At 37.9% G+C, this 26,406-nt stretch overlaps 3 protein-coding genes across 6 annotated transcripts in view; 2 read left to right on the top strand and 1 right to left on the bottom strand.

Moving 5' to 3' along the window:
- Positions 1-26,406, top strand: part of LOC103709090 (uncharacterized) — a 27,019-nt gene continuing 613 nt past the window's right edge. Inside the window, exons 1-7 of one of the 2 annotated variants that reach the window (XM_088703341.2) lie at positions 1-1,143; positions 1,251-1,301; positions 7,662-7,735; positions 17,237-17,287; positions 17,915-17,971; positions 22,428-22,491; positions 24,411-26,406. The exon at positions 24,411-26,406 is cut by the window's right edge and continues 613 nt beyond it. In XM_088703341.2, the coding sequence (XP_088559467.2) occupies positions 7,705-7,735; positions 17,237-17,287; positions 17,915-17,971; positions 22,428-22,491; positions 24,411-24,507 (300 nt within the window). In that variant the 5' untranslated portion in view covers positions 1-1,143; positions 1,251-1,301; positions 7,662-7,704 and the 3' untranslated portion in view covers positions 24,508-26,406. Of the gene's footprint in view, positions 1,144-1,250; positions 1,302-7,661; positions 7,736-9,101; positions 9,499-17,236; positions 17,288-17,914; positions 17,972-22,427; positions 22,492-24,410 lie in introns of those variants that run through there. The other variant, XR_015968306.2, reaches the window with a different exon arrangement.
- LOC120103735 (uncharacterized protein At5g19025-like) lies at positions 13,134-16,815 on the top strand. Of its 2 annotated transcripts, XM_026805414.4 has the most exons (2): positions 13,137-13,701; positions 13,833-16,815. In XM_026805414.4, the coding sequence occupies exons 1-2, from the start codon at positions 13,580-13,582 to the stop codon at positions 14,467-14,469; spliced, it is 759 nt and encodes a 252-aa protein (XP_026661215.3). In that variant the 5' UTR covers positions 13,137-13,579; the 3' UTR covers positions 14,470-16,815. The 2 variants fall into 2 exon arrangements, with proteins under 2 accessions (XP_017698818.3, XP_026661215.3); XM_017843329.5 differs by having other exon boundaries at positions 13,134-16,815.
- On the bottom strand, positions 18,704-22,085 carry LOC103709092 (myb-related protein 2-like). Of its 2 annotated transcripts, XM_017843330.5 has the most exons (7): positions 21,135-22,085; positions 20,859-21,057; positions 20,675-20,751; positions 20,538-20,595; positions 20,371-20,458; positions 20,223-20,292; positions 18,704-19,517 (listed from the first exon to the last, which is right to left on the bottom strand). In XM_017843330.5, exons 2-7 carry the CDS (start codon positions 21,049-21,051, stop codon positions 18,762-18,764), a joined length of 1,242 nt encoding a protein of 413 aa, XP_017698819.4. In that variant the 5' UTR covers positions 21,052-21,057; positions 21,135-22,085; the 3' UTR covers positions 18,704-18,761. The 2 variants fall into 2 exon arrangements, with proteins under 2 accessions (XP_017698819.4, XP_026661214.3); XM_026805413.4 differs by having other exon boundaries at positions 20,859-22,085.

The following is a 26,406-nucleotide window of genomic DNA, read 5'->3' as shown; positions in this document are numbered from 1 at the left end:
TATTAACCTGTACTGCAGATTCACACGGAAACACTTTTTCGCTAATCCCCTCGCCAGAGTTCTTATACCCTTCCTCTCCTCTCCGAGTTCTCTACTCGCTCGAAGTGGAATTTATGTTTTTTTTCCAGATTTTTGTAATTTTTATTTTAATGAACCCGTTCTAGCTTACTTGTTTTGATGTCTTTGTACAAATTTCATCACCGTTGTTTGTTTTTTTTTTTTTTTTGATTTTTGTCGTATGTATGGATGGTTTAATATTCGTTTTAAATAAGCTGTTATTTGTCGTACTTGGAAGAATTTTATTTTATGATTCTTTGTTATCTTGTCGGTTTAGTTTTGATGTTTCGGGACAAATTTCATGGGCATTTTCTATTTTTTTAAAAGAAAATCTGCTTTTCCCGTTGTAGGTTCGATATCCGATTCATTTTTTTGGTTTTTCTTCTAATTTTTATTTTAATCGATCTGCTTTATCTTCTGTATATTTTAATGCAAATGTCGTCATCTTTTGAGGATTTCTCCTTTTTTTTCATTTTTTCGTTGTGTTGATGGTTGAATATTCGTTTTAGATTAACTTTTCTTTTCTCCCTTTTCTGAATTTTATTTTTAATCAATCTGTTCTATCTTTTTGGTTTGTATTTGATGTTTCTACAAATTTATTAACCGTTTTCCCCTCTTTTTTTGATTTTTGCCGTTGTATTGATTGTTTTGAAGTTAACTTTCGTTTTTTATTTAGATTTCACTATTTTAACTGTGTACTGAGACGTTTTCAGAGACACTTCAAAGATAATACAAAAAGATTCTTTTTCTGATCTTGTTAATCAATAATTTTGACTACCTTTTTTTTCTGATTTTTATGAATTGCAAAGGCTGCAAAGGCCAAGAAGGTGTTGACGAAGAAATTGAAGAGGGGTTGTTCTCACTTATCCATTCCTCTTCGTTCAAATGAATCTTCTGACTGCTTCGAATTCTAGGGTTTATATTTTTTTATACTTTGATTTCAATCATATGTACTAGTCGTCAACTATAGCATTTGGAAGGGCGTGCATGGAGAAAAATTATTGAGCAAGAAAAACCTTTGAAAGATACAGCCACTATATTGCATTAGTGACGTACCTCATGGATTCAGCGAGGGTCAAATAGAAGGTGCGCCATTTTGTTCTCTAATCTCTATGATTGCAAAAAAACAAACAAACAAAAAATCTCTGGGGTAGAATACCGCTTTCTTATTACTGAAAGTGCAATTATGACAGGTTTGTTCAAGCAATTTGGTGAAGAGACTAAGAATCACATGGAAGTGAAAGGTATTTTCTTTCTTATGCTTCTATCATACCTTTTCTTTTTTTGAAATGCAATACTACTGTATGAAATTGATTGCTTAATAGCACTCTAGGTATGATCATCCATGCCTTATCGAAATGAATAAGGATCTTGAACTGCTCTTAGTTACCTAGAGCAGGAGCAGGATAGGTGCAAGGAAGTGGAACTCTTTCTCTCAAGAAAAAGGGTAAAAGGAAAGGAGAATGGGAAGTGCTTGGGAAAGTGGTGCATGAGCAAATTTCCTGAAAGATCCCAAAGTAGACATGGGAACCTAGGTAGGAGTTTAATGCTACTAAGGTATTACCAGTTTCCACTTAACCCCCCTTTGTATGTTAGAGGCAAGTCATTTCCTTATTAGACAAGTTTCTTCAAGATTAAGCTGTCAATGTCAACACTTCCCTACCTATCCTAAAGTCCTAATATTTCTCCCCCATAACATTCTGGTTATTTAGCAACTAAGCTAGAATGGTAGGTGAGGTATTTCGAGGAACATTTGCTTACATCGTACTGGTTATTAACAACTATTTCTTGTGATTTTTAGGATGGGTTGTTAGCTTGGGCTTGTACCCTATTGGGTGTTTTCGATACTCTAACTAGGAGTTGCAGGGGCTGGATTTGGTCGAATTCAGATTGGATCAAAAATCCCATAACCAATGCACCCATCTATAGTCGGGTTGAGAAGAAGAGATCCATACACAGCCTATTATTTTATACAGACTCAATACCACTTGTGAACCCAAGCAAGACTTGTCTATCAATTACTTTTAAAAAACAAAAAATAAAATAGGGCCTGGAAGAGAGGATCTAAGATTGTGCATTTGAATGTGTGCCTATCAGAGAGAGAGAGATTCAAGTGGAGAAGAAGACGTGATGAATCCTGAGTGTGTTGTATCCTCCAATTTTCTCTTCAATATATTTTATATTTTCTATTAACAATGATTTGCACAACCTATCTTATCACTCAAATCATGCCTTCACTTGTTCTTGATCCACTACCCTATTTCCACTGTCTCAAGTAGGGGTGGCAACCTGGAGCCCCCAAACCGCATAAACACACCCAAATGAATGGGCTTGTGCTGGCCATTTTTAAATACAGATCGTTAATATGTTGACCCGAAACGAACCCATTTATATAGATAGGTGGGTTGAGTCAATGGTGATATATGGTAAGTTAATTGATTAAGCTGGTGATTTTCTTAAATATGTGGTGATTTGCAGTGCTAGCATAAGTTTACAATGGCTATTGAGAATTAATGTATGTCTTCTGGTTCTTTATGTCTGCTAAAGAATTTTTGGGAATAGGTATAACTACTTGTGTTTCAGGTTTACATATGGGTTAATTCCTTCAGAGTTGGATTAGTTCTTCTCATTGGTTCCAGTTGGGAGCTTTCCGACCTGGACCTGTTGCCACCCTAATGCGTTGGTGGGTGGGTCCAGGTTTATGTAAAATAAATGGGTCAGGTGTGCTTACTTTTTCTTCCAACATGACTATTTTTGACCGGAACCCACATCAACCCGATCCACTACCACTCCTAATCTCAGGGGCCTAGGACTAGACTTTAAGGGCTTGTTCAACCCATGGTGGTCCATTTTCTCGAGGCCGCCAAACTCAAACTTAACCCATTTAAAACAGGTTGGTCTTTGCTAACCCAACTGCAGCCCTATTATAAGAGTTTTTAATTGAATCTGTTTACCTTGGTGGGTTCAGGTGAACTGGGAATCACTCCTAGCTGTGACTAGTGATTTGTTTAGTGTGAGGAACGGGTGAAGACCAGCATGGATTAATTTATAGTGTTTCTGTCTGTTTATTGTTAGATTTGGAGGGTGGTTTGCTGCTTGTGCTCTTCTGAGGGAATTGTGCACATGGTTGAATGGCTTAGAAGCAATGATGTCAGAAAAAAGATTTTGTGTCAGTTTGATTGTTGATGATTTTTGTTCGCAGTTTGGATATCAAATGTTACGAGTTTTCCCCTTGCAACTTTGAAAGGTTTCAATGTGGTAATTATGCACATGTTGAATAATGGATTTGGAAATAGAAATGTTGATGAAGAGAGGATAAGCGCCTTGGTGTTGGGACAAACATTTTTTGTTTTTGGGGGTGGAGGGGTGTGAGATTAGTAGTGCTTGGATAGAGCTTCAATGCTGACTTTTTATCATTTTAGAAAAGGCAAAGCCTTTTCTGAATAGAGTCAAGAGTGCATTCCTAAATTGATGAACATTCTTCTAGTTATTCAGATGGTGTCTTGAACAGACTTTTATGAGGTCTTTGCAATGCTTTCGATTAACAAACTCTTGAGCTTAAGAACCAGGATACTCATTGTCACGCCCTGGATCCGGGTCTGTGACACGGCCGTGCTATTGCCGGTCTGTATTGGGCCCGGATATTACACTCATTTTCCACTAATGCAACAAAAGGAGTACATAAACATCAACTCATCTATGTTCATACCCAATTGGAGGACAAAGAAGAGGTTTAGGAATAGAAGCCTTTAATATTTGAAGGAACTTTGTATAAGCAATTGATATCCGAAGAACTGGGAAAATAATACAAACTAGACATGACGAATTACATGGTGAACACAATAACCAAAATGCTGGAATTTGTGAAATGCAAGCTTGAATTTGAAGCAGAGATATGTTTGGAGAAGTGGATGGGAGACCAAATGTTTTGATAAACAAGATCCAAAAGATTGTTATGAAGTCATACTTACAAGCCTTTTGTAGCAGGATTAGATAATGACGTAATAGTTGAAGATGGATTCTAGTGAAAATTCAGTCTAATCAGCTTGTAAACATCAATGGGAAGCTGATTAAGAAGCATAACAATTGCAGGTTAACTAGATGGGGACCATCTACATCCAGTTCTTCAAATATTTGAAGTTTGTCAATAGGAGTTTATGGGTATCTGTTTGTAAGGGATACTGGTGACATCAGCAACCTACTTGTAACATGGATAATGTCCACCATATACAATAGTGACTTCATCAACAGCAGAATTAACTTTGATAGCACTTGAAACCAACTTGATCATGTGATTATGATACTCTAATCAACAAACTTGCTGGCCCCATGATTGCTTCTGCTTCCAATGCATTCCTAGCCATTATCAGTTTCAGAAAGGTCATAAGTTATGTCACTTGGATTCTTTGTTTTATCCAGATATACTTGCATGTGACACCTAGAGAAGGAGAGGTGTGTAATTCGGGTATGGATCTGCAAAAGGCTATTGTTAGACATTAGAAAGACTTGACACTTGGACACATAAAGGTATCCAAGTTTGTGCAACATAGGTCGAGTCTTCTACTTCCAGGGCATATTTTGTGTTGCTTCTGGTTTCTTAAAAGTCCTTCTCAAAAATCACATTCATTCAAGTTCTTAAATAAAAAGTACTTTTTGGTATAGTTGGTGTTTGATAATCACATATTATATTACTAATTTTTATGGATGGCCTATTTGAAAACAAAAAGCAATCTCACAAAAGAAGATGCCAGAATATATATTCTTTTAAAAACTTCGTATAAACACTTCTCAAATGATATTATGCAACACAATTTTTTCAAGAAGTATTTATTTTCACTTTAAAGGTTACAGAATGATTTTTATTTCATTAAATCAATCATAAACATGCTCTTAAAATTCTCAAGCTCTTGCCAATCTCAGCTTTCATTGAACTTGGCTGGACTCATTTGTCACAGTTGCTCTTTTAACCAAGTAGGAGCTAAGTAACTTATTGATATGCTGCATGTAATGAGATCTTCTTGAGACCCTCTAAATCTAAGCCATGATGACATCGACACATCTGAGAAATCAACCACAGGCTGTAGAGTAAAATTTAGTAGAGATCTTGCTGAAACCCCATCTTTGTGATTGGTTACAAATACATATTGCTTGTATAATAAGGCCCCATTTGGTTGTAGGATGACACTATGTGGGCTTATCGCCAAATGGGACAAGCACTTCCAGGAATAGTACAATTCTGGTTGACATCTGTTATGCTTTATCAAATGTAGTAAGACATTTTCATGGGGAGGGGCCAAAATTATCTCTACTTAATTACGTTTTTTGCCACTCCTTTCACCTTGTACCACCACTCCAGTTTACCATCCTATCATGAGAGAGAGGGGGGGAGAGCTCCATTGCCACCTGCCTTCGAGCTCTCACTTCCTCGCAACCAGGTCTCGACCATCTCGACAGGCTCCAGATGAGTGTCCAGGCTATGGTCACAGCTCAACTGAGCTTTGGTTTAAGCTGTTTTGGAGAAGGGTTTGGTGCAAGTGATGTTTCTCCCCACAGGTTGCTGGATCTACTAGATCAGAGTACTTGACTAGGTTGAGGTGGCCCAATCCATGTTGTAGCCTCCTCTCCTACCCTGGTGGCTGGGAATGTGGTGAATCTTTTTGCCTGCCATTATTTTCCACATACACTCCACCTTGGTGGACTCTTGGTTCGGATGGAAGCCATGGGTGCTCCCTACTCCGCCTTTGATGGATTGAGCTCCTAGCCATGGGTTGCAGCCTATTTGCCCTCTCATAGTTCCTTCATTGGCTTGTTTTGAGCCACTGCTGCCATGATGCTCATGTTGGTCCCTTCCTTGGGTTGGTTTTAGACCATGACCTGATGACCTACCATGGTTATTCAGTCCCTTCCTTAGCTCGGCTTGAGGCCATGGCTTGATGCCATGGTGGTCATGTTGGTCCCTTTCTTGGCTCAGTTTGATGGATGTGCGCAAGCATGGCTTGTCCACCTTTGGAGAAGCAACTACACCACTCAATTGATGCATGGTTGTTGATATTTTTTTTAAGGTTGGTGATCATATGATGCTATACGCTGATAAGCGAGTAGGCATGGCTTGTCCTGTGTGGGCAAGCAACTACAATGATTATTACTTTCCCAGCCTCTATGAGCCCTCGGCCATCCTGATTTCCCTCCCATAGGTGATGATGTGAAGCTGGTTGCCGTTCTAGGGATGTGCTAGGATGACTCATCCTTTGAGTAAGAGCACCCACACTATCTACTAGTCAACCTGCCATCCTCAACCGAACCATTGTCATCTCATGGTCAGTTTCGTTGTGTGGTTTCTGATCTAGGCTATGGGTGGTTCATATGCCATGTCACAAGGATTGGGTTTCATGGTACCTTGCTTTCTCTGCACTTAGCCAAATTCAAGAAGTAGCAAGGGCCAAGCTTGTCTAATACTGCAAAAATTGGCCTTAGATTCCCTTATTCCAGCCAATGCAACCAAACAGCAGTTGGACTTATCATGTAATCATTAAATGGAATAGTGCATGTTGCAACCACACAGAAATTGGATTTATCCCCTGGATAAGGGAATATTGGAGGAATGATCAGGAATAGGGATTGCTATCCCAGACTTTTTATCCTGCAGCCAAACAGGGCCTAAATAAGGAATCCTATGACTTAATATGTAATTTAAAGGGAGAAAGCTGACTATGTTAACAGGGTTTGCCTGCAATATATGATGGAACAGATGGGGTTTGGGGGTATATTTTGTTGCTTCAAAGAATCCATTTTTGTTCTTATATCTGGGATTTTGACGTCATCTGAAAATTTCTGTAGACACCAAATTAGTGGTTCGCTGGCTGAATTGGCAAGTATGACCTATCTTGGTTGGTTGTTTTGCTTTAGAAGTTTTGTGTTTACGGCTTGCTATATGCTGATCTAGATGTACATTTGCACATTCTAGTTGGAATATTAGATGGTGTTTCAGATAATCAGATTTAAGTTGAGAGGATGGACAAAAGGGTGGGTATGACAGAACATTGTAGAAATTCAAGAATATTGGTATTGTGGTTGACTTGAAAATATTAGCAGAATATGATCTATTAGCTATGTAGTTTATGTTTTGTTTTCTAGTCAGTATTTAAGCATTTTAAGTTGTCCGGGCTCATCATGCTTCCATTGGTTATTTTCACAGTTATGTAGAACATCAAATTACAATTTAGGCAATAAAAATGGAAGATAATAAGTTTGTAATACAAATTTTTGTGTTGATCAAAGTTTACCCCATTCACTTTCCTTTTATTGTTTTCCTTTAACCATATTCAGAGACCTGCGACTTAATGTCTGACAGTTGGTGACATAATGATTGGAAATATAACAGTTTCAAGCCAGTATTCAGACCAACCAGTTTCCTTTTATTGTTTTTGCTTTAACCATATACAGAGACCTTCGATTTAAGGTTAGATAAGTGGAGAGATAATTATCGTAAATATAACAGTTTTAAGCCAGTATTCAGACCAACCAGTTGCTTTCTGGTGAGGTACATCATTCTGGTTGTATAATATAAGGTTGATTCTTATGCTTTTCTCGTACACACAATGCAGGTATGCAACATTTCAGTGGTGTCAAAGGAAACTTACATTTACAATGAAGACTAGAAAGATTGCGGAATTGAAAGGTAAGTCTCTGTATTATCTTAATCATTTCCTAATAGCAGTGCAGATATTATCAAATCCTTGACCATGCTTCATTGGATCACTGGGAAAGCTAAATTGTTTTCTACTAGTAAATGTTTCATGAAATCGATAAAAAGTTATATCAGCTTCCTTCTCTGCTGTTCATGTCAAAGCAGTGAATTTTATGTGCTGACAGAAACAAAATGTTCAAAAGCTTATAATGTAACTGAAATTCCTGATATCCAAACCAACTTGTGGTTTCATTGACTTCTCTCACTTTCTAATTTTCGCTAATTTTTTCCATTTTAAGGCTCAGTCATGATGCCTACACAGTTGCAGCTAGAAAACATCGTGAAATACACCTTATTTTGTCCCAAACTTCTGTTGATCGCATTATCGTATGAGTGGAATTAGCACATAGAAGTGTTAAGAAGAACAACTGGTGCATGTAACCTCTGGAGTTCTGCCCCACCTGCTCTCCTTGTTTAGATGGTCTTAAGCAGTTAGTGTTTATAGCTAGTCAACTGGTTGATCCAGCTTTGTCAGATGCAGACACTGTAACTCTTCCATAAGTTGATACTAGATTTTGAGGCTTTAGTCAATAAGATTATTCATCAAGAGTTCTATGACGAGTATTTCAATAGCTATCATTTAATGGAATCCATACATGTAGCTTGATTTGCTATTCAGACTGTAATTCTATTGCATGAGTAGTTTTCAAAAATCACTTGTCCACTTGAACTTAGGATGTTAATAATGGGCTGTCTAGGCTGAACTTACTAAAAATTTTAAATCAGCCTATTGATATAACATGGCCTGAAAAATACAGAAGCAGGCTTAGCTTTAGGGCTTCCTACTTAAAGGCTAGATATGAGGCTACATTATCAAGAGAAGCCAACCAGCTTGCAGACCGGTGGTTTAGTCACAAGTGATGCAGTGCCACCAAGTGGATTAGAGATTTCACTTGTGAAGTTAGGATGGTCTTTTTTTTTATTTGTTTTAGGTTATTGAAAATTCTACTCATGCATAGAAAATCTCTAGGGATATAATTCCACTAGTGAGGCTGGGTCTGGTTGTGGGCTCTCTTCTCGCTAGTGTATGTGCTAGAAACAAGTTCTAAATTTCAAACTTGCAAGGTGGCATTTCTTGCAGACAGACTTCTTCTTACACATGCTTTGCATTCTTGGCCACATGAAATGTATGTATATAGGACATTTCATGTGGGTCCTGCCGACGACTACCGACGGCAGCGGCATAACTGAAGTGTAGCATACGATCAATCCGCCTCAACTTTTTCTCTGAAATAGGTTGCAATGATATTTTTTAGTGGCTATGATGTGCTAATTATTTCGACATTTCATGAATGAGGTTGACTGGCAAGAGATATGGGTGGTCCTAACTTCTGAAATCAAGCAAGTCTCCTTCCTTCGAACCATCATGCACATTACTGTAAGGGACAGGCAGGAGTGGCTCTGGAACTTATCAAAGCAATTGACTACAGACCTAGACCACACCAATAACAACGACATCAACGACCGCAATTGCAAGGAATGTGGTGCAAATAAAATGGTTATATTCTGATGGGTCCCGCACTTAGTTGAATTACTCAATCATAATTTTAACTATTCACCAACTTTTCAGAGTTACATGTAGAAGGTATTTTTTGGGTTTCTTATTTTTATATAAGTATCCAAAATTTATCCAGTGAATAATCGATGTTGGACTAAATACACGTCTATATGAGTCTTTATATAGTCCTTTCATTTAAGCTGTGATGTTCTCGTCAGGCTAAGAGTTCAAATTTGTATAAAGCTAATCACAAGCACCACGACCGGCTTATGGTCAGCCTTAATGAATCTGTGCTGCAATGTCTTTTAGTTCACATAGGTTATGGATCGGATCCGCTCTGATACCATTTGTAATAACTTAGGATCTTACCCAAAATGACTAGTCGAAAGGTATTATTTGGTTTTTTTTTATCCTATTCAAGTATCCAAGATTTATCCGGCAAATAACCGATGGGGACTAAACACATGTCCGCACGAGTCCTCACATACTCCATAAGTCCGTGTTGCAGTGTTCCTTAGTCCACAAAGGCTATGGGCCGAGTTCGCTCTGATACTATTAATTTAGGATCTCACCTAAAAAGACTAGTCGGAAGGTATGTTTTGGGTTTCTTAGTCCTATATAAGTATTTAAGATCTACCCAACGAATAATCGATATAGGACTAAACATACGCCTGCATGGGTCCTCACAATAAATCATGAATCTAAAAAGGATGGTAAGATGCTATATATTGATGTTTGTGGCCACCATATCTCTGCGCAAATGCCCGACTATGGCTTGTTTGTTACAATAGAAACATAAGCAAAAGCCATGGCTCTAATAAATGAATGAATTTTAGGATGCGTAATAGATGTTAGTTATTTTGTGCATGTGTTCTTAGTGGAGGAAAGGTGATATGGCTACTTCGGTGGCCACAAAATTTAGAGTGATTATTGATTGAATTAGATCCACTACTTAGCTGGTGGACCAGTCTAACCGTGGAGCAACACTTGTGAAGACACGCAAACTAGAAAAGAGACTTGCGGCTTCGGTTGGTTTGATCCACCAACTCCACGGTGGATCCTGTTCAGCTAAAAATTATACCAAAAATTGACATTTGTGTATGGGCACACATCATGATTGCATCAGATGGTTATATGCTTGATGGACTCCGGAGTGCGCCACTTCACGGCTGAATTCAGGTCTATCATCACTTCATTGCGTTGAACTTGCATTGCTTCACCTAATCTTTGTGCGTGAAAAACTCGACAAGGGCGAATCTTTTATCTCTACCAAGAAGTCACAGGCCTTGATTTCAGAGCTTGGCGATGAATAGAGTTGAAAAGGAAAAAAAAAAAAGAAGGAAAAGGTGGAGAGAGAGGAGCAAAAAGACAAGTTGGAGTGTGTAGCATGAAGGGATCATGGGACCTATGGTAACCTGCTTTACAAACAGTATAATTCTTGTACTGGTTGGCTTGATATCAATTATCATTAGCTCATGTGAGTAGAAGAGAAAGATGAAGATGTAATAATAAGGGCCCTCTTTATAATTAAAGTATATTTTTGAAAGTTATATATTTTCGAAAAATGGTGAGGGATGGAGGGCCTTTCAAGCCAAGCATATTTTTCGTGAAGCTATTAGGGCTGCGGACTGGATGACTAATTATGTAGTCAGTTACTCTAGCATAATCTTGTGGGCCGGAGATGGGGAGTTGCTCTTGATACTTTTATGTATTTTGTTTTTTGATTTTATTAGGTGCATCCGTACTTATCAAGTATGATCCATCCGTCTTAGCAAAAAAAAAGAAAAAGAAAAAAAGGTTAGATCAAGAAGTGGGGCAAGGGATGCTTTCGTCAACTTCTAACTGCCAAAATTGACTGACATTACGATGCTGAAAGTAGGGACCAGATGCAAATTTTATAAAAATGTAACATTTGATCGTATGTCGGCATTCTTCAGATGTTATTGGCATTCATATATATAACTTTTGTCGCAAAATGTGACACGTATAAACTTTGGCCAAATTGCGTGCATTGAAAGGTAAAGATTTCAACTGGTGGCCTATTGACTACCGTGGGAAACTTTAACATGGTGCTTGGATGCCTGACCATGCTTTGCAGGGCACTAATGGTTTTGGATCATAAGTCGTCCATCCACTAGCTTCATTTCCTTTTGGATACGGAGTTGACCCTTCACACCTTAACCGATTCAAGCACGGCTTGTATTGCTCTCAGAAGCCTTTTGATTTTGGGTATGTATGGGCCAATGCTAGTAGTTTTCCTGCTTAAACCGATGCTTTAAACACCACAAGAGGACCCCAAAGAAGAAAACTTAAATGGGAAGGGAAAAAGAGCACTTGGAGGGTGGAATGATACACGTTATTCGATAAAGATGTGACACAGTGCAGAGTCTCAATCTTTTTCTTTTTTTTTAATTTTTCCCTATAGTTAAAGTAGAGAGATTCATGGTCTTTCCAACCTAACACGATTATGACTACATGTACATATCCTTGCAACTATCTGCTGACCATATCAATCTGAAATTGTCTTCTCGTTGGTTAATGAATGATTCAACTCTGCCTAGAGAAAAGGATGTTGTGTTTTTTTATTCCCTCTCCTTCTAGGAGAGAGAATTTTCTAGGAATACCAAGTCTCCTTATTTGACCAGTTCAAGGCATGTAATTTCGTGATAATAAAACTATAACAGTTAGTTTATCTATGAAAAAATTACTTTATGTACTCATTTTCACTATTAACTAGTCAATGAGTAATATTAAGTTTCATGCATATAAAAAGGTTCTTTTGTCATCGGCGACTTGGAATTGGTGCAATATGGAATGGATGGCCGTATGTTGAGTTTCCAAACTTCAAGTGTGCTGGCGAGCATCCAAAGTAGTTTTCTTCGAGAATGGAGGCCAAAAAGGATAAGCTAGGCAAAAATATTCGAGCTAAGCTGGTGTACCCAAATGAACAATTTGCATAACCTACGTATCAAGATAACTTGCACATCCCAATACAAACAGTCCTAACTTTTAGATCTTTCTTGGTGGCAATTGGGTCAAAACAGACGATATGGGTTGTATCGAATACAAGTTAGGTCAAACATCTATCAACCCAAACCCTCTCTATTTACTGAATGAGTCAAAAATCTAAAATTGTACGTGACCATTTCATTAAAAAAATAATCTAACCCGATCTACAATGAGTTGAATCAAGTTAAACAATTAAATGGATGAAGCATTGCTACTCCTAATTCTAGATCAGTAGTCCATGCTCATAATTTTTATCATCTGTTCTAACACTATATAGAATTTGAAATATTTTGAAACTTTTCAACTCCCAAAATACTTAGATTTTTCTATTAATTAATTTTAATAGTTATTTAACAAAATAATAATTAGTTTTAAATATTTCCTATACTTTTGTACTTTGCTACATATAAAAATGATAATTTTGAAATCAAGATATTTTACGTCTGCAAATTTATATTAACTCATATAAATTAATGTTATATATGATCTCTGCACAACATACACATGTTACAAAACTCATGTTAGATTGTAGTTATATCCTATTAGGGTTGAGAAACTTTATTCTTGAAACTCTACCTTCAACTCGCACCTAACAATCGTAATCCACGCCAGACATGTGCTAGGTCATGCCGAGCTCAATTGGACTAAACCCTTCTATAAAATAATTCAAAGATTCTTCAAATTTGACAGAAGGATACCTCTTTCAATGTTAGGAAGAAGAGTGGTGGATAAAATTCCATCGTGTAGTGATCACTAAATGAAAATTGCCCAATGCCTAACGGCTTATATTGGCATTTGGCAATCTCGTAATTTTGTAAGAACTGGATCGTGCGTCCGTTAAGATCCGACCGACCCCATCCATCGGCCAAGGTTACTATAAATACTACCTTTCCATTTCCATTCGTTCTCTCTCGTTTCATTTCGCTGATCTGAAATCCACGCTGTTCTATTTCTCCGCACGCCGGCGCTCGTAGCACAAAAACTAAGAAACAAAAGAAGGCTCCTCTCTTCCAATTCTCGGATTAGAGACCGATCGGAAAGGTCTCGGAGGCGTCGGGATCGATAATTTTCGATCCGTGATCGATTTTTTTTGGGGTCCTCGATCCATCTTGGGCTCGATCGGAAATTTCGCGCTCTCGATCGGATTACAGCTCCGATCCCTAAGTTCGATCATAAATCAAGGTCCCAGGTGTGAGAGCGCACGAGGGAGCTCGATCGGAGCTCGGATCACAGCGGCTTTCTCTATTCCCGATCTGGATTTGGATTTTATGATATCTAAATCCTCAGTTTTTTTCTTTTTACCGATCTTTCCGATCTCAATCCATCTAGCTTTCATCTGCAAAGAGTCTGGATTTTTCTCCTCTTCCATCAATTTCCGATTAGAAATCAGGTATTGATCTATAAAGTTGCGATCTTTTGAGTTTTCCGGATTAGTGGTTTTATCAGAAGTGAAGAAAATTTGTTAGCTGGCTGTTGGGATTTAGCCATGGCTGATTGCCGGAGCTTGATCGAGTTCTGCAGAACGTTCGAGCAGCACCGCAACATGGCCAACTTCCAGGCCTCGTCGGAGCACCGCAGTAGCCAGTCCCGCAACCGGAGGAGCAAGTCCTTGGATCCTTTGTCCCATCCCTTCTGTGAGCACTCCCCCTTCGCCGCCATCGACGTCGTGATGCTCTTTCTGGTTCTTGGCGCGCTTGGTGTATTGACTGTCCCTTACCTCAAGTTCATCTTCCATGAAGCTGCTGAGATCCTCCCTTTGGCCATAGACCTCATGGGGGATGTTCTCTACCAAGCCCCTGTTGCTTATGCTGCTGGATTTGTTTTGATGTTCATTGCCGGGATTGCTGCGTGGGAGTTCATCAGTCAGCAGGCTAGGAAATGTGGCAAACCTTACTGCAAAGGTCTCCGTAAAGCGGTTGAATTCGATATCCAGCTTGAGTCAGAGGAGTGCGTCAAGTGCCTACCGCCGTTTCCAAAGGATGTGCTTGGGACTCGCCCCCTGGAACTAGGGGAAGACCACAAGGAACTTGAAGCTGAGCTCAAGAAGATGGCGCCACTGAATGGCCGGACTGTTCTCATCTTTCGCGCCCCCTGTGGATGCCCTTCAGGAAGAATGGAAGTCTGGGGGCCCAAGAGAGTTCGCAGGATCAAGAAGTAGGCAGGCATACCTCCTTCGTTTATAGTTATAATGTTTTTATAGGAATAAACTAGAAATACCTGACTAGGAAATAGTATCTTAGTCCATGTTCCTCCTTTATCAAATAAGCGCATTTGGTATACTCAGAGGGTCAGCACATGTAATGTGGAATTCTGAATAACCCTTTTTAATGCTCTTGAAAGTGCAACCTTAATTCTAATATTACAAAGTTTTAGATCACATTTTTGAGTTACTTTGCTGCCATTGGCTGTTAATAATTTCATGACAAGGTAGATTGAGCTCCTGTTCTGTTGTGGATCTTTTTTTCCATAATTTATTACATTTAATTTTAGCTTTTAGGCTTATGGAGAACTATATTTCCTCTTATTTGCATAACTTGGGTTCTTTTTTTTTCGGTTGGGTGTAGTGATCTCTTAACTTTTGCAAGCCTTATGCCATTCGTTGGATACATCTTTGGCTTGGTTGTATGTCTTGGAAAATTAGAGGATATGGTGGATTGACTTGATTGCTACGCTATTGTACTTGGAGGTGGCTCATGATGTAGATGATTTTACCAGCAGAAGGGATGAACAGACAACTCACTTTACTATTGCTAGTTAAAAGCTCTCATCATGAATTTATGGAAATATATGTTTTATAAATAGAATGCATGTCCATAGTGAGGCTTCTAATCGCTTGAACTGTTTGTGCAATACTAAGTAAATATTGGAATCAGAATTCATCCTAGTGTGAATTTTGTTTTGTTGGCATTTTTCTTCGGTCTTCAAAATTTGTCATTGTGGTTCTTAGTGATTAACTTAAGAATTCTAAAGTTGATAGTGTGAGACGAAGGTTTGACCATATTTTGGCTTGTCACTATATGGTTTCAATAAATTTAAATTTCTAACTGGTGAAGAAGCAAGGGGATTTGGAATATTTTCATGCTACTATGTTGGTTTTCCAACGCTAAAATAAGCCCTGATTTATTTTTGTATGCAATGGAACTCACTATCACAGTGCAGATTATGTTTAAAATAAAACAAAAGATTAGCATCTAAGTTTAAAATTATACTTCTTTAGGATGTTCACAAAGCCATCTTCGAAGGCATTTAAGGAACCATGAATCTTATGGGGTCAACTCCTGACAACGAGGAGTATATATACCAGATAAAAAACAAGAAAAAGACCTGGCAGTCCATTTTTTTGGTTTCTTAATAAAACAATCAAATCTAGACTCTGGTTTTGGGGATCAAAACATCAATCTGTTTGAATTCTGCCTGGAATATTCCCATGCATCTTTTGTTGATGTTTGAGCATGTTCTTTATTTTCTCTTTTTTTTTCCCTGTTAGGATCTCTGGGTTTACAATTCTAGACATTGTTTGAACCAAGGTCCGCCGTACCGGTACCGGTCGGCGTACCGGTGGCGGCCCGGACCGGTACGAAACCGGTCCCGTACCGGTCCGTACCGGTCCGAACCGGTGGCGTACCGGTCCGTACCGGTCCCGTACCGGTCCTTCAACAATAAATTACCGGTACCGGATTTTACACTGATCCGGTACCGGTCCCAGGCCGGACCGGTACGTACCGGCCCGTACCAGCCGGTACGGACCGGTACGGCAAACCATGGTTTGAACACTCGTCACATACTTTAGCGATGATTGGTATAAGTCTTACTTTGTGCACTTACCATCCACAAATTATATATTCTAAGTTTTTCTCCTTGTATAGCTAGTTTTTTCCCAACAAAGGATCATTGACCATCAAAAAAAATGCACTGCATGATCTTTAATAGTTCTTTAAAAGATTGTCTGTCATCCGTTATAGAAAGATAGTTGTATCATTTGTATCTTTCTACTGCTAATATTGTTTAAATTTGTATTTGTTTGTTCTTCACGTCAATGTTGTAAGTCTTGGTATCCAACCTTGTATTGATACTATACCCGTACAAGTTGGTAAGATACAGTATGTCCATATATTTTCACATGGTGAGCTGTTGAAGAAGATGCAACATCTGTGCCTTCTGTCACTATGCGGTATGAAAAGCTGTGTATGGACTGATATGGTTCGGTACTTAAAACCACACATCATGTGTTACACATGTATTTCTATGTTCATCCTTGTTTTTCTGTTTGTGCATCACAAAAACCATCATAGAGGATAGTTGTAACTTTTGTATGTTTCTACTATTGATGTTGTTTACAATTTGTATCTATTTGTGTATCACATATTAAAGATGTGTTTGAAAATTCACCTTATTTTTTGTACAAGGAATTTTCATCACTACTTTTATTGTAAAGTTTCCAAGCTGTATACTCTTTTGTATAACAGCAATATTGTAATTATCTATTTTTATTTTTATTTTTTGGTGGAGGAGAAGATGGAATTCTATTAATTTGTATTTCCTTTTGTGGCTAATGATAGATAATTTGATTCTTAATGAAATTGGAGAAGCTCCATTGGTATCCCCTATCTGTTGTTGCATCTTTCCTCTTTCATACATGCCTGGTTTGACTATTTTGACTGTCAAATCAGTTGGTGCACACCCATTGGGAATTCCCTTTCAACTTTTCTTGATACAAATTATGGTATGGTAGCTTTTATTCACTCGAGAGGTACTGCTTTTTGCACCTTTAGGTTAAAAAAACCTAAAAATTTAAGAGTAGATATGGAATATAGCTTGGTGAAAGGATATTCCTGGAACTACCACAAGAAGCTTGGAAACTCGAAGCAGAAATATATTTTTTAGATGTGTCCTCATTGATGTATTGTTGACTTGTTGTGGAGCAGAGGTTGGCATGGATAACCAATGCTTCAGGGTTATGCAAGATATCTGTACAGGTAAACTGAAACATGTTAAATATTTGAATCAACCTTGTTCATCAATTTTATCATGGCACTACATTATCATCTTTATTATGCCACTACATTATCATCTTTGGCTAGATATACCACAGTTTATTTACACGAACTAAAGTTAACTAGCCAATAAATTTCAAGAGGAAAAAAAAATTATGAACATCAGCATTGCAATGAGGATATATGGTTTATATCATTTTGGAAAGTTTTACGGTGGTCTAAAATTCAAAATTGCCTACTTAACATGAAGATGCTGGAAAAATAAAATTGAATCAGACACGAGTTTAGATATATTAATTGATTACAAGTAATACTGAAAGCTATTGATTCTGAAGTAATTAGCTGCACGAAATTTGTCATGGGACAGGAAATGAAAGTGTTGATAATATTGCGTGACAATATCCATGCAAGAAAGGACATAAAAAGTGAAAAATGCTGCATATCGAACTGATATATTTTAACCGACATCATAGGGATCAGACTGTCTTTTTCCCTTTTCATTTAAAAAACTTGCTACTTAAGATTACTTTTTCATAATAATTTTACAGTATAATAGCGCTTATTGGGTTAGAACTGACTGAAAGTGTCTGCTTATGGCTATATTACCAGGGACATCATTTCCTCTAATTGGATGGTCTTCTTCAAGTCAATTTGTTGAAACTCCAGGTGCTTCGTGTTTGGGAAAGTTGCAATATTCTATTTCAAGTTAGTTTCACTTTTTTGATTGATGAAATCAAATCAATTTTTAATTCTTCTTGGGAATGTAACAGAGTTCTTTTAGCTAATACTGATTAGAGGATATGTTATTGCTATGTTATTTGTGGGTAAGTTAATCCTGTGAAAACAATTTAGCTCATCTGGAAGAAAGAATGACATTAGTGCAACTCCAGAGGATCATTTTGCCTCTGTGCTGCTGACAAAACAAAAGTATGAGAAATCCTTTGGATAAGTTCCTGTATGAATCCTGACTAACTGCAAAGATTACCGCTGGCATGCAGTTCTTGCTGGGATATCTATTGACAATCTGATTGCAGTGTTGCAAAGTAACATTGTGTGTATAACATTCCTGTCTTAGTGAGTTTTTCATACTACTTCAGTAATCAATTTCAATCTATGCAGCTGCAACCTTCCAGAAAGAAATCTAGAGATGTTTAATTAGATTTCATTACTCAGTTTGCCAATGTCACAATACACCAAAATTATATCTTGCTGCTTAGTACGATTCCATCAACAGAAACACTAGCTAGCATGCCATACTGCAGGACAGTCTCTGTCCTAGTCAATGATGAGCTGAAGCTTATAATCTTGTTAACCATTTGAAGGCTTAAAACTATTGTTGGCTATCAACTTCTAATACAGCCTATTCCACAGGTTAACTATTAATCTAAACTTGTAATATTAGTAAAGGAGCATGTTATTCATTAAGCGGGTCTGTTGATTGCTTTACACAACATCCTCAGCTCCAGCTGAAACCGTTTAAGTCAAACTGTTTGCAGCCTAGAGAAGGATTATTGTCATTACGGGCATTTAGATCTAGCTGCACTGTTAGACATGGCAATGCAAATCCATTCAACTGATTTCCACTCTCTTGCTGGACTGCTGATCTCCTGCCATTTGGCATTTCAAGACAAGTGTCTTCTCCATCTCCTTCATTTTGTTTTGCCTCAGAAATGCTAATACTGCCTCCATTTTCACCTTCAGGTTTCACACTTTTTGATAATATGTTGGACTCTTCGACAAGAAAAATTGTCATTTCAGATTCTTTTACTGTGGATGAAGGTAGCATTCTATTCTCATTCACATTCCCACACCGTGCAAAACAAGTCTGTGCAAGTGTGGAATCCTCCCCTATCTGTTGTGTGCATAATTGTGAATTGCCAGGATAAGTTCTCAATCCAACTCTGACATGATGTGTCTGTCGGTCCTTCTGGAGTTCTTTATATGAAGTCAAGCAACTATTCCCCAGATAGTCAGCAACTTGGGCTGTCTGTCCTTGCAGGGTGTGTAAACTGGAAGATTCTCTTAAACTTGGAAATGCAGTACCCATACATTCATTTGACACTTCACTAACTAGGTCAGAGAGTTGCATTTTGGCAGCTTCCAGCCCTACGGAACCCACACTCTGCTTGTCAAGGGTCTCTTGGGCCTTCTCCAGCACTGATTGTAAGTATTTTCCCTGGGCCTCTATCCGGAGCTGTAAGTGCCTTTGCACCTAGTTGATTCCAGTATAATCTCTAGTTTAGAGTAAGGCTTGTCTTCTATCTATTGGCATGATATGAGAGACTAACCAGGTGGAACAAGGACAGCAAAAAAAAGAAGAAGAGGACTTTACTATTTCAGTCCAGGGTAGCTTTCTTGCAACTTTTAAACCTTTGAGTAGATTAAAAAATTGGAATCACATATATTCTTTGCACCACATTATTTTATGTGTTAAACAACCAGAATTAATAAATGAAGGTTTTTGTTGTTTCATTCATGTCCTTTTACATCATGAAAATTAGCAAAACCCCTCTTGCCTTGGTGGCTAGGGGCTCTTCCTGTTATAAAATCAGCAAGAGTTCGAGGATTGGCACCACCCTCTTCCTCTTCATTTACAAAATGAAAATTTGAAGTAAAATTGATTGTGTGTCTGTATACCTCTCATGTTTCTTGAGGTGGTAGGATTTCTATCTGCAAGTGTGATTTGTCATGAAGTAGCTATTTTATCATTATGTAGATACTGCAAAACAACTCATAAGGCATTTAGCACTAAAACCATGCCTGCAGTTGAATGCTACTTATAATTGCATCTTCTTTTTGTTCATATTATTAAAATAAAGGTGCTTTACAATGCAGAGTTTATCACCCTAAGCAAGATTTTGTTGATTGGTCAGTCATCGCTTGAAACAGTATTAGCTATTTAGTTCCTGGCCCTCACCTCAAGTTGCTCATGTAGCTGTCTTTGCACTTCAATTTGCATCTGAAGTGCTTCACTTATTTGCATGGTTCTGAGATTCGGAAACATACAATCAGTGTAACTTTCTTTGAAGAACAGAAATCTAGTGTTTACTTTTATGACAACTTACTTGTTTGAATGAGAGGCAATGTTTGTATTGCCAATTAGTGATCCACTCACTTCAGATGTTCTGTCAGCTGCTATCGCAGATCCTATAACTGAGATGTTGAATCTATGTTTACATCATTCCATATGTTAAAGATGTCCAAGATAAACTTTGGGGGACTGCTCTCCTACCTTTCTTGGTAGTTCCGGTACTAGCTTGAGCTTGAAAATTTTTGCTAAGCCTGTATTTCTGAAAACCAAAATACCAACTTATTTTCAGTATTCATAGATCAAAATTTTCAAGTGAAAAATAGAAAATATATTGGTACCTGGAGATGGCTTTTTAAGTGGTATAATGTCAGTCCTGGAATGCTCATGAGCCTCATAACTGTTTTTGGAGTAGCCTCTGAAAAATGAAAATTTGAATTAACTAACTTGAAAGAATGTATTTTCTACTCAAAGAAGCAATTTTTGCTGTTATCCTTTTGCATTCTTCTTTATCTGTATACTCACTGTCTGCTCCACCCAGTTGATTCACTGCTTCTATGAAACGTTGGTGGAGCTCTGGGGTCCATTTCAATCGAGGCTTTGCATCAGTTGAGAGAAACAGTCCTGAACTTCCTGGAGCATTTTCTCCTCGTAGGACTGGTGGAAAGGCTGCCTTAGAAGAGAACAGGTCATTCTGTCCTTGATGTTGACGATACATTTCCTTCTGATGAATGGATATCAGGTTGAAGATAATTAAAGAAGTGTATGTAATACAAGCATGATCTTTTTGTAGCTTCTTACCTTTATTTCCTTTTATCCTCAACCTTTGTGTGCTAGAATTTATGTGGAAGCTGCTAGTGCCTGACACTGATTTGCTTCAATTCTGTCGACCTCCAAAGCTCTCCTGCTCTTTGGGAATGAGCTTTGGTCTTCTCATGATGATGAGAAGTGCATTCAAGGCTCTCTTTATAAGGCTGAAAAGCATTTGGAATCTTCCAAACAACACACTCAACCCTATCCAATCTTCAGGGCAACTGATATAATATGTTGTCTTTGCTTTAGTTTTTTTGGTGGACCCTGTCAACTTTTATTGTCAGTTCTTAGGCCAATTCTTCTATGCAAATTATTCACTGGCTACTTTTCATGCTACATATTTCACTTGTGATATATGTATAGAATATATCCATGACAATTTATTTGCACTTGTATCAATCCCTATAGGAAAAACAATGCCTTTTTCTCCTAGAAGGGGAATTTCGGATGTAATAATCTGCCACCTACCTGATGTTTCTTAAAATCTTTGAGATCATGGTTCCTTGAACTATTTGAAGCAACTAATCTTTTGGATGCACTGCATGTAGAAGGCTTGTTTCTTCGAACTTCAAGGGTCATGCTTGGTGATTGGTCCTTGATGCTTTGCCATTCCATGAGTTTTCTTGTGCAGCTTAAAATATTGCAATGGTATATATTCTGGTTCAGGGCAATAAGAGTTGGAATCTTAGGAATTTTGTATATGATAGGATAAGTTCTTAAGGTTCCGTTGACTGATGCATTGAGAAGCAGAACATCATATTTGCAAAGCAAATCTATACTGTCAATTGATGCTTTCTTTGTACTGTTTGAAAGCAAGGTACAGAATCCCATTTGTCTCCTCCATTAAGGTTGGTACTTAACAAAATAGCAGAATGGAAGAAGATGAACATATTCAATCGCCATTCATGTGAAGCCATCAGTAGAGCACCAATTGTTGAACTTGAATTCAGTGCAAATATATGGCACTATTATTCTGTTTTCTAATTTTATTGGGTGTATTCGTACTCGTCGGGTATGAGTTACCCATCCTAGCAATATATATATATATATATATATATATATATATATATATATATATCAGAAATGAAAAGTGGATAGTCTCTTTCATACTTCATAATTGCTCATGTTGGACCACCTGACTGTCTCTGTTATCTTTGAATCTGCTTTTTCTGAATTATTATACATGTGTGCATGGACATGATTATGCATGTGACTTTGTTATCATTTATGTAGATTGAAGGTACGTGCACTTTTACAAATCTAAATAATTTATCTCTACAGTTTCAGTTATTTGGCTCATGTATGAATCTGATGTCCATTGCAAGGTCAAAACCTTTGATTACAGGTAATTTTTCATAACTTATTCATATTAGCAATTATGCTCCTTGTCTGTATGCCTACATTATTACACCGGTTTCATATCTGCTATTGCTTTGTAGTTTATCTAGACTTTGTCATAAATCTTTAACATTACTTGCATTATATTCATACACCATATTTTGGCTCACGCTAGGTTCTGGAAAGCTTATATGACCATTCTTCGTATGTCAGAAGTCTTGATTAATTTAATATATGTTCAGGATAAAAGATAGCTGAAAACATTACTCTTTATGTCGCTGATGTCATCATGCCAAGACTAGTGTGCACATGTACCTCAGATAGCTTGAATAAAGTAATTTGAGAGAATTTACCTCTGCAGTCATCTTAAGGTGAATAACTTATGCATTGTTTAATGGCCTATGTGGCCCTATTTTGATCTTCAGAACCTGAACTATGTCCTTGGTTCATGGACATAGTTTTACATAAAAGGAGAGACTAAAACAAGCTATGTTTTGTATTTTTTTTTAGTGTATGAAGTATCTTTACATGAGAACGGTTCTGATCCCTGTAGAATGACATGCCATTAAGAATTAATAGATAGAAAACTACAAGATACCAGTTCTCTGTTACACCAGTTTAAGTGAGACCACATGGTTTACATGTATAATGGGAACGTCAAATTACAAGGCTATGCATAATAATATCCCATCATTTTAACATCACGACAATTGAGGAGATGAGGCTTATCTTGCTAGTAAGAATTTTAAAACAGACTACAGCAAAGTGTGAAGAGCTTGCATTGATGTAATGCTTTGAAAATTTCCATTATGGCATATGTTGACACCCCAGTCCCGAATGATTAAGATTGACAAGTTGGTATGGTTCCTCTCTTTCATATAAAGAACGTGCAGGAATATATTTCCTCTTTTCTGTTTGATCTTGACAGGTAGGTAAGACTTCTCCTTCGAACTCCAGTTACCCTCGCATAGAGACAGCAACCCTCATCCAGTTTAGCATTTCCTCCAACCATCCAGGTCAGTAGAGAAAGACGTGTCCTTAAAGGTCAATGACGCAAAGAGCAGAGGCATCTGAAACTTTTTTCTCCTTTAATTGTTGATGTACTCTATCTTCCATACGAAACGTATATATTTCCTTTTCAGCTCCACCATGTGACTTTTATTCTTTGGTTAGTAATCTATAGGACTAGCCTGGGAAGTAAGGATAACAGTTCCTGATTCTGGTGGTTGTCTTTGGATTCAGTAGGAATTTTCACATTGTGAATCAATTAGTTGGTTGCTGTTCATGCAGTGTGGAGCTTCTGATTAGTCCCCAAATGTTAACCTATACTGTGATATACACCCTAAAGAAAGGTTGATGATGACTGTTTTCTGGAGGGTTAAAAAAAGGTTAGCGATGTGGGTTCCTTCAGTTCACACTCATGGAATTTGGGAATTTGAAATTTCAAACTTCAGGGCCCACCACCTGGCTTATCCAAGAAAGCATGGCTGAAGAGTCTGCTGTTGGAAGGGTCCTTGTCACATTGTCTTGACTTACAAATTTCAGCTTATTCTGCTCTTCATATGTCGTAGTGCACAAAATTCTGCAAAATACAAGTAGCGTCTCTTCTGCAGCCCAATTCTGGATCTCTGATAGCCCCGCCCAATTGGCAAATGCCCATGTTGGGAGAGAGAATCATAGGGGATTCGGTAGAGGTTGCCCATTCCAAATCCTCATTTTTTTTCTTGGAACAGAGTTCAATGAAATACAGTTTTATGTTCATTTCCAGCTTCTTGATTTATACTCACGACTCGTTGAAATTCTACCAAATGTTATTTTACTTGTGTGTTTTTTTTTTTAATTCTGATAATTATGCTGTGCTCTATCTAAACAGGAACCTCTCAAATTTGAATATATTAAAGTGACTAAACAATGGATTTGGATCAGGAAAGTAGAGAGGTCTCATCACAAAAATAACCATGATCAGGATAACCATTCGGGTGCGAGGACAGTTAAGATTTTCTTCATTTTGCTTTTAATGTGACAATAAAATGAAATTTGCCCTTGTGAATTATATGGAATATATTATTTTTGGCAGCTTGGCGTACTTCAACTTTAGGCTAGACATGGCTTGAAAGTCCAAGTGGCTTGAGGTTGAAGGGTCGAAGAAGATGGTGAGAGTTAATCACAACTAGTGTTAAGCTATCAATTCAACATTGCAGAAGAAAATGTGCTACCACATTTGCCCCACTTAGACTAGTGAATATTTTCTGCTTATGTCACCTAGGTATGTAAGCTACAGCCAATTCAGCTTGCAAATAAATTTTATTTCCTTTTCCTCCATCCGTCAAATGACTAAAAGGTTTAGTTGCCCTCCCTAACTGATTAATTTCCGCCAGCAATAGGCTCCCATTGCTTGGTGCTGTTAACAGTATTGTGATGACTATTTGGATAAGTTAATTTCATATAGATCGAATTCTGAAGTCATATGTCTCAGCTGATGGTCTGTATCTTGGAATGAGCTATATACATGTGCTATTTTATTGCTAATGTCTTTTTATCTTCTCCAGGACTCGAGCAAATTGATGATTTGGTATAAACAAAGGAACGATCTTCTTTGCTCAATATGATCTGGTTACATGCTTCTACGATTGTAAGCAGTATGAGGTTCCATATATCGTTTCTTTAGTTTTGAACCTGTCATCAGATTCCTGATCAGCATGTCAGTTATGCTTATAGACCTTAGGAAGAGGAATTGTAGCCTATTTAGAATAATGGAATAGGTAATATCTTGCGAAGATTTGTGTCCACTTGGCATCTAATTTGGATTCTTTTATGCTCCATAAAAGAAACTCCAAAAAAAGCAATTCTCTTCCCTAACATTCCCCAAAAAAACAATCATAGGTATATTTCTACCCAGAGATTAGTGGATTATTCCTTCCAAAAGAAGGGAAAAATAAAGCAGCTGTGCACGATAACTTAAAAAGCATCCCCTCCCCATATGATTAACATTTGGAACTCAAATAGAGTAGAACCTAGTGGAGTATATTAAAGTTCACTTGAGCTTCTTTGACCAGGGCTTTCCAAATCCTAAACATATATTCTCTAAACCATCTCCAGAGCATATATTCTTCTTTCGCTGTCCTTCGACACCTGTGTGTCACAAGTTGCTAGCAAAATTCCTACGAGCAAGGCTTTTGTTGTTCCTCATCATACTTCCAGATTCCTTACTTCTTTTCATGTGGTGGGGCATTTGTATCTGGTTCCTTTTTATTCCCTGCTTGAGGGATTGGGAAGGTGCTCCAGAAAGCTGCCACCACCTTTTAGTGCCTTCTGCAAGCATGTTAGCTGGAGTTGCATTAACTATTTTGGTTACCATCTCACACTAAGTAATGTCTTCTATTATCAGATGCTCTGCAATGATGAATAAAGTTCTGTGATAATTTGATCAGACTCAGCAGGTCCAGCCACCTGAACCAAAAGTGATTTGTGACCCCAACTCTCTTAAGTTTGTAGCCTATGTAGAAATGGGGAAGTCATTCTCTTTGATGAGCACCAAGTTTGTAGCAAGGAAATAGATGTCCTTTCTATTATAGCAGAAGTGCCACTGTATTCATTTCATGCACTGGATATATAACATCTGCAACCCAAGGGATTGAGAGAGTCATTGTGAGGAGTCTCAGCAGACTGCATATTGATTTCCATCCACTTCCTAAGAAGGAGAGTGCATAATGATCCATCCAGCCAATTGTAGCCGTTGTCAATGTTGAGAAGGTAATGTAGAAAGTTTTGAGGTGGCTCTCCACTCAGTCTTGGATTCAAGGGAGCCAATGTATTGCCACATAACTCAGGTTCAGGATTTGGTCAGGTCTGTGCTAGCATTTTATCGGTCGGGTTGCATCTTGATCGGCCTACATCTTGACCCGAGTTGTGCTATGGCCCC

This window comes from Phoenix dactylifera, chromosome 8, assembly GCF_051530095.1.
Source record: "Phoenix dactylifera cultivar Ajwa chromosome 8, Ajwa_hap1_PhDact_Kaust_v1.1, whole genome shotgun sequence".
Taxonomy (NCBI): Eukaryota; Viridiplantae; Streptophyta; class Magnoliopsida; order Arecales; family Arecaceae; genus Phoenix; species Phoenix dactylifera.
The sequence above is the reverse complement of the archived record's forward strand: the minus strand, read 5'-3'. Positions and strand labels throughout refer to the sequence as shown.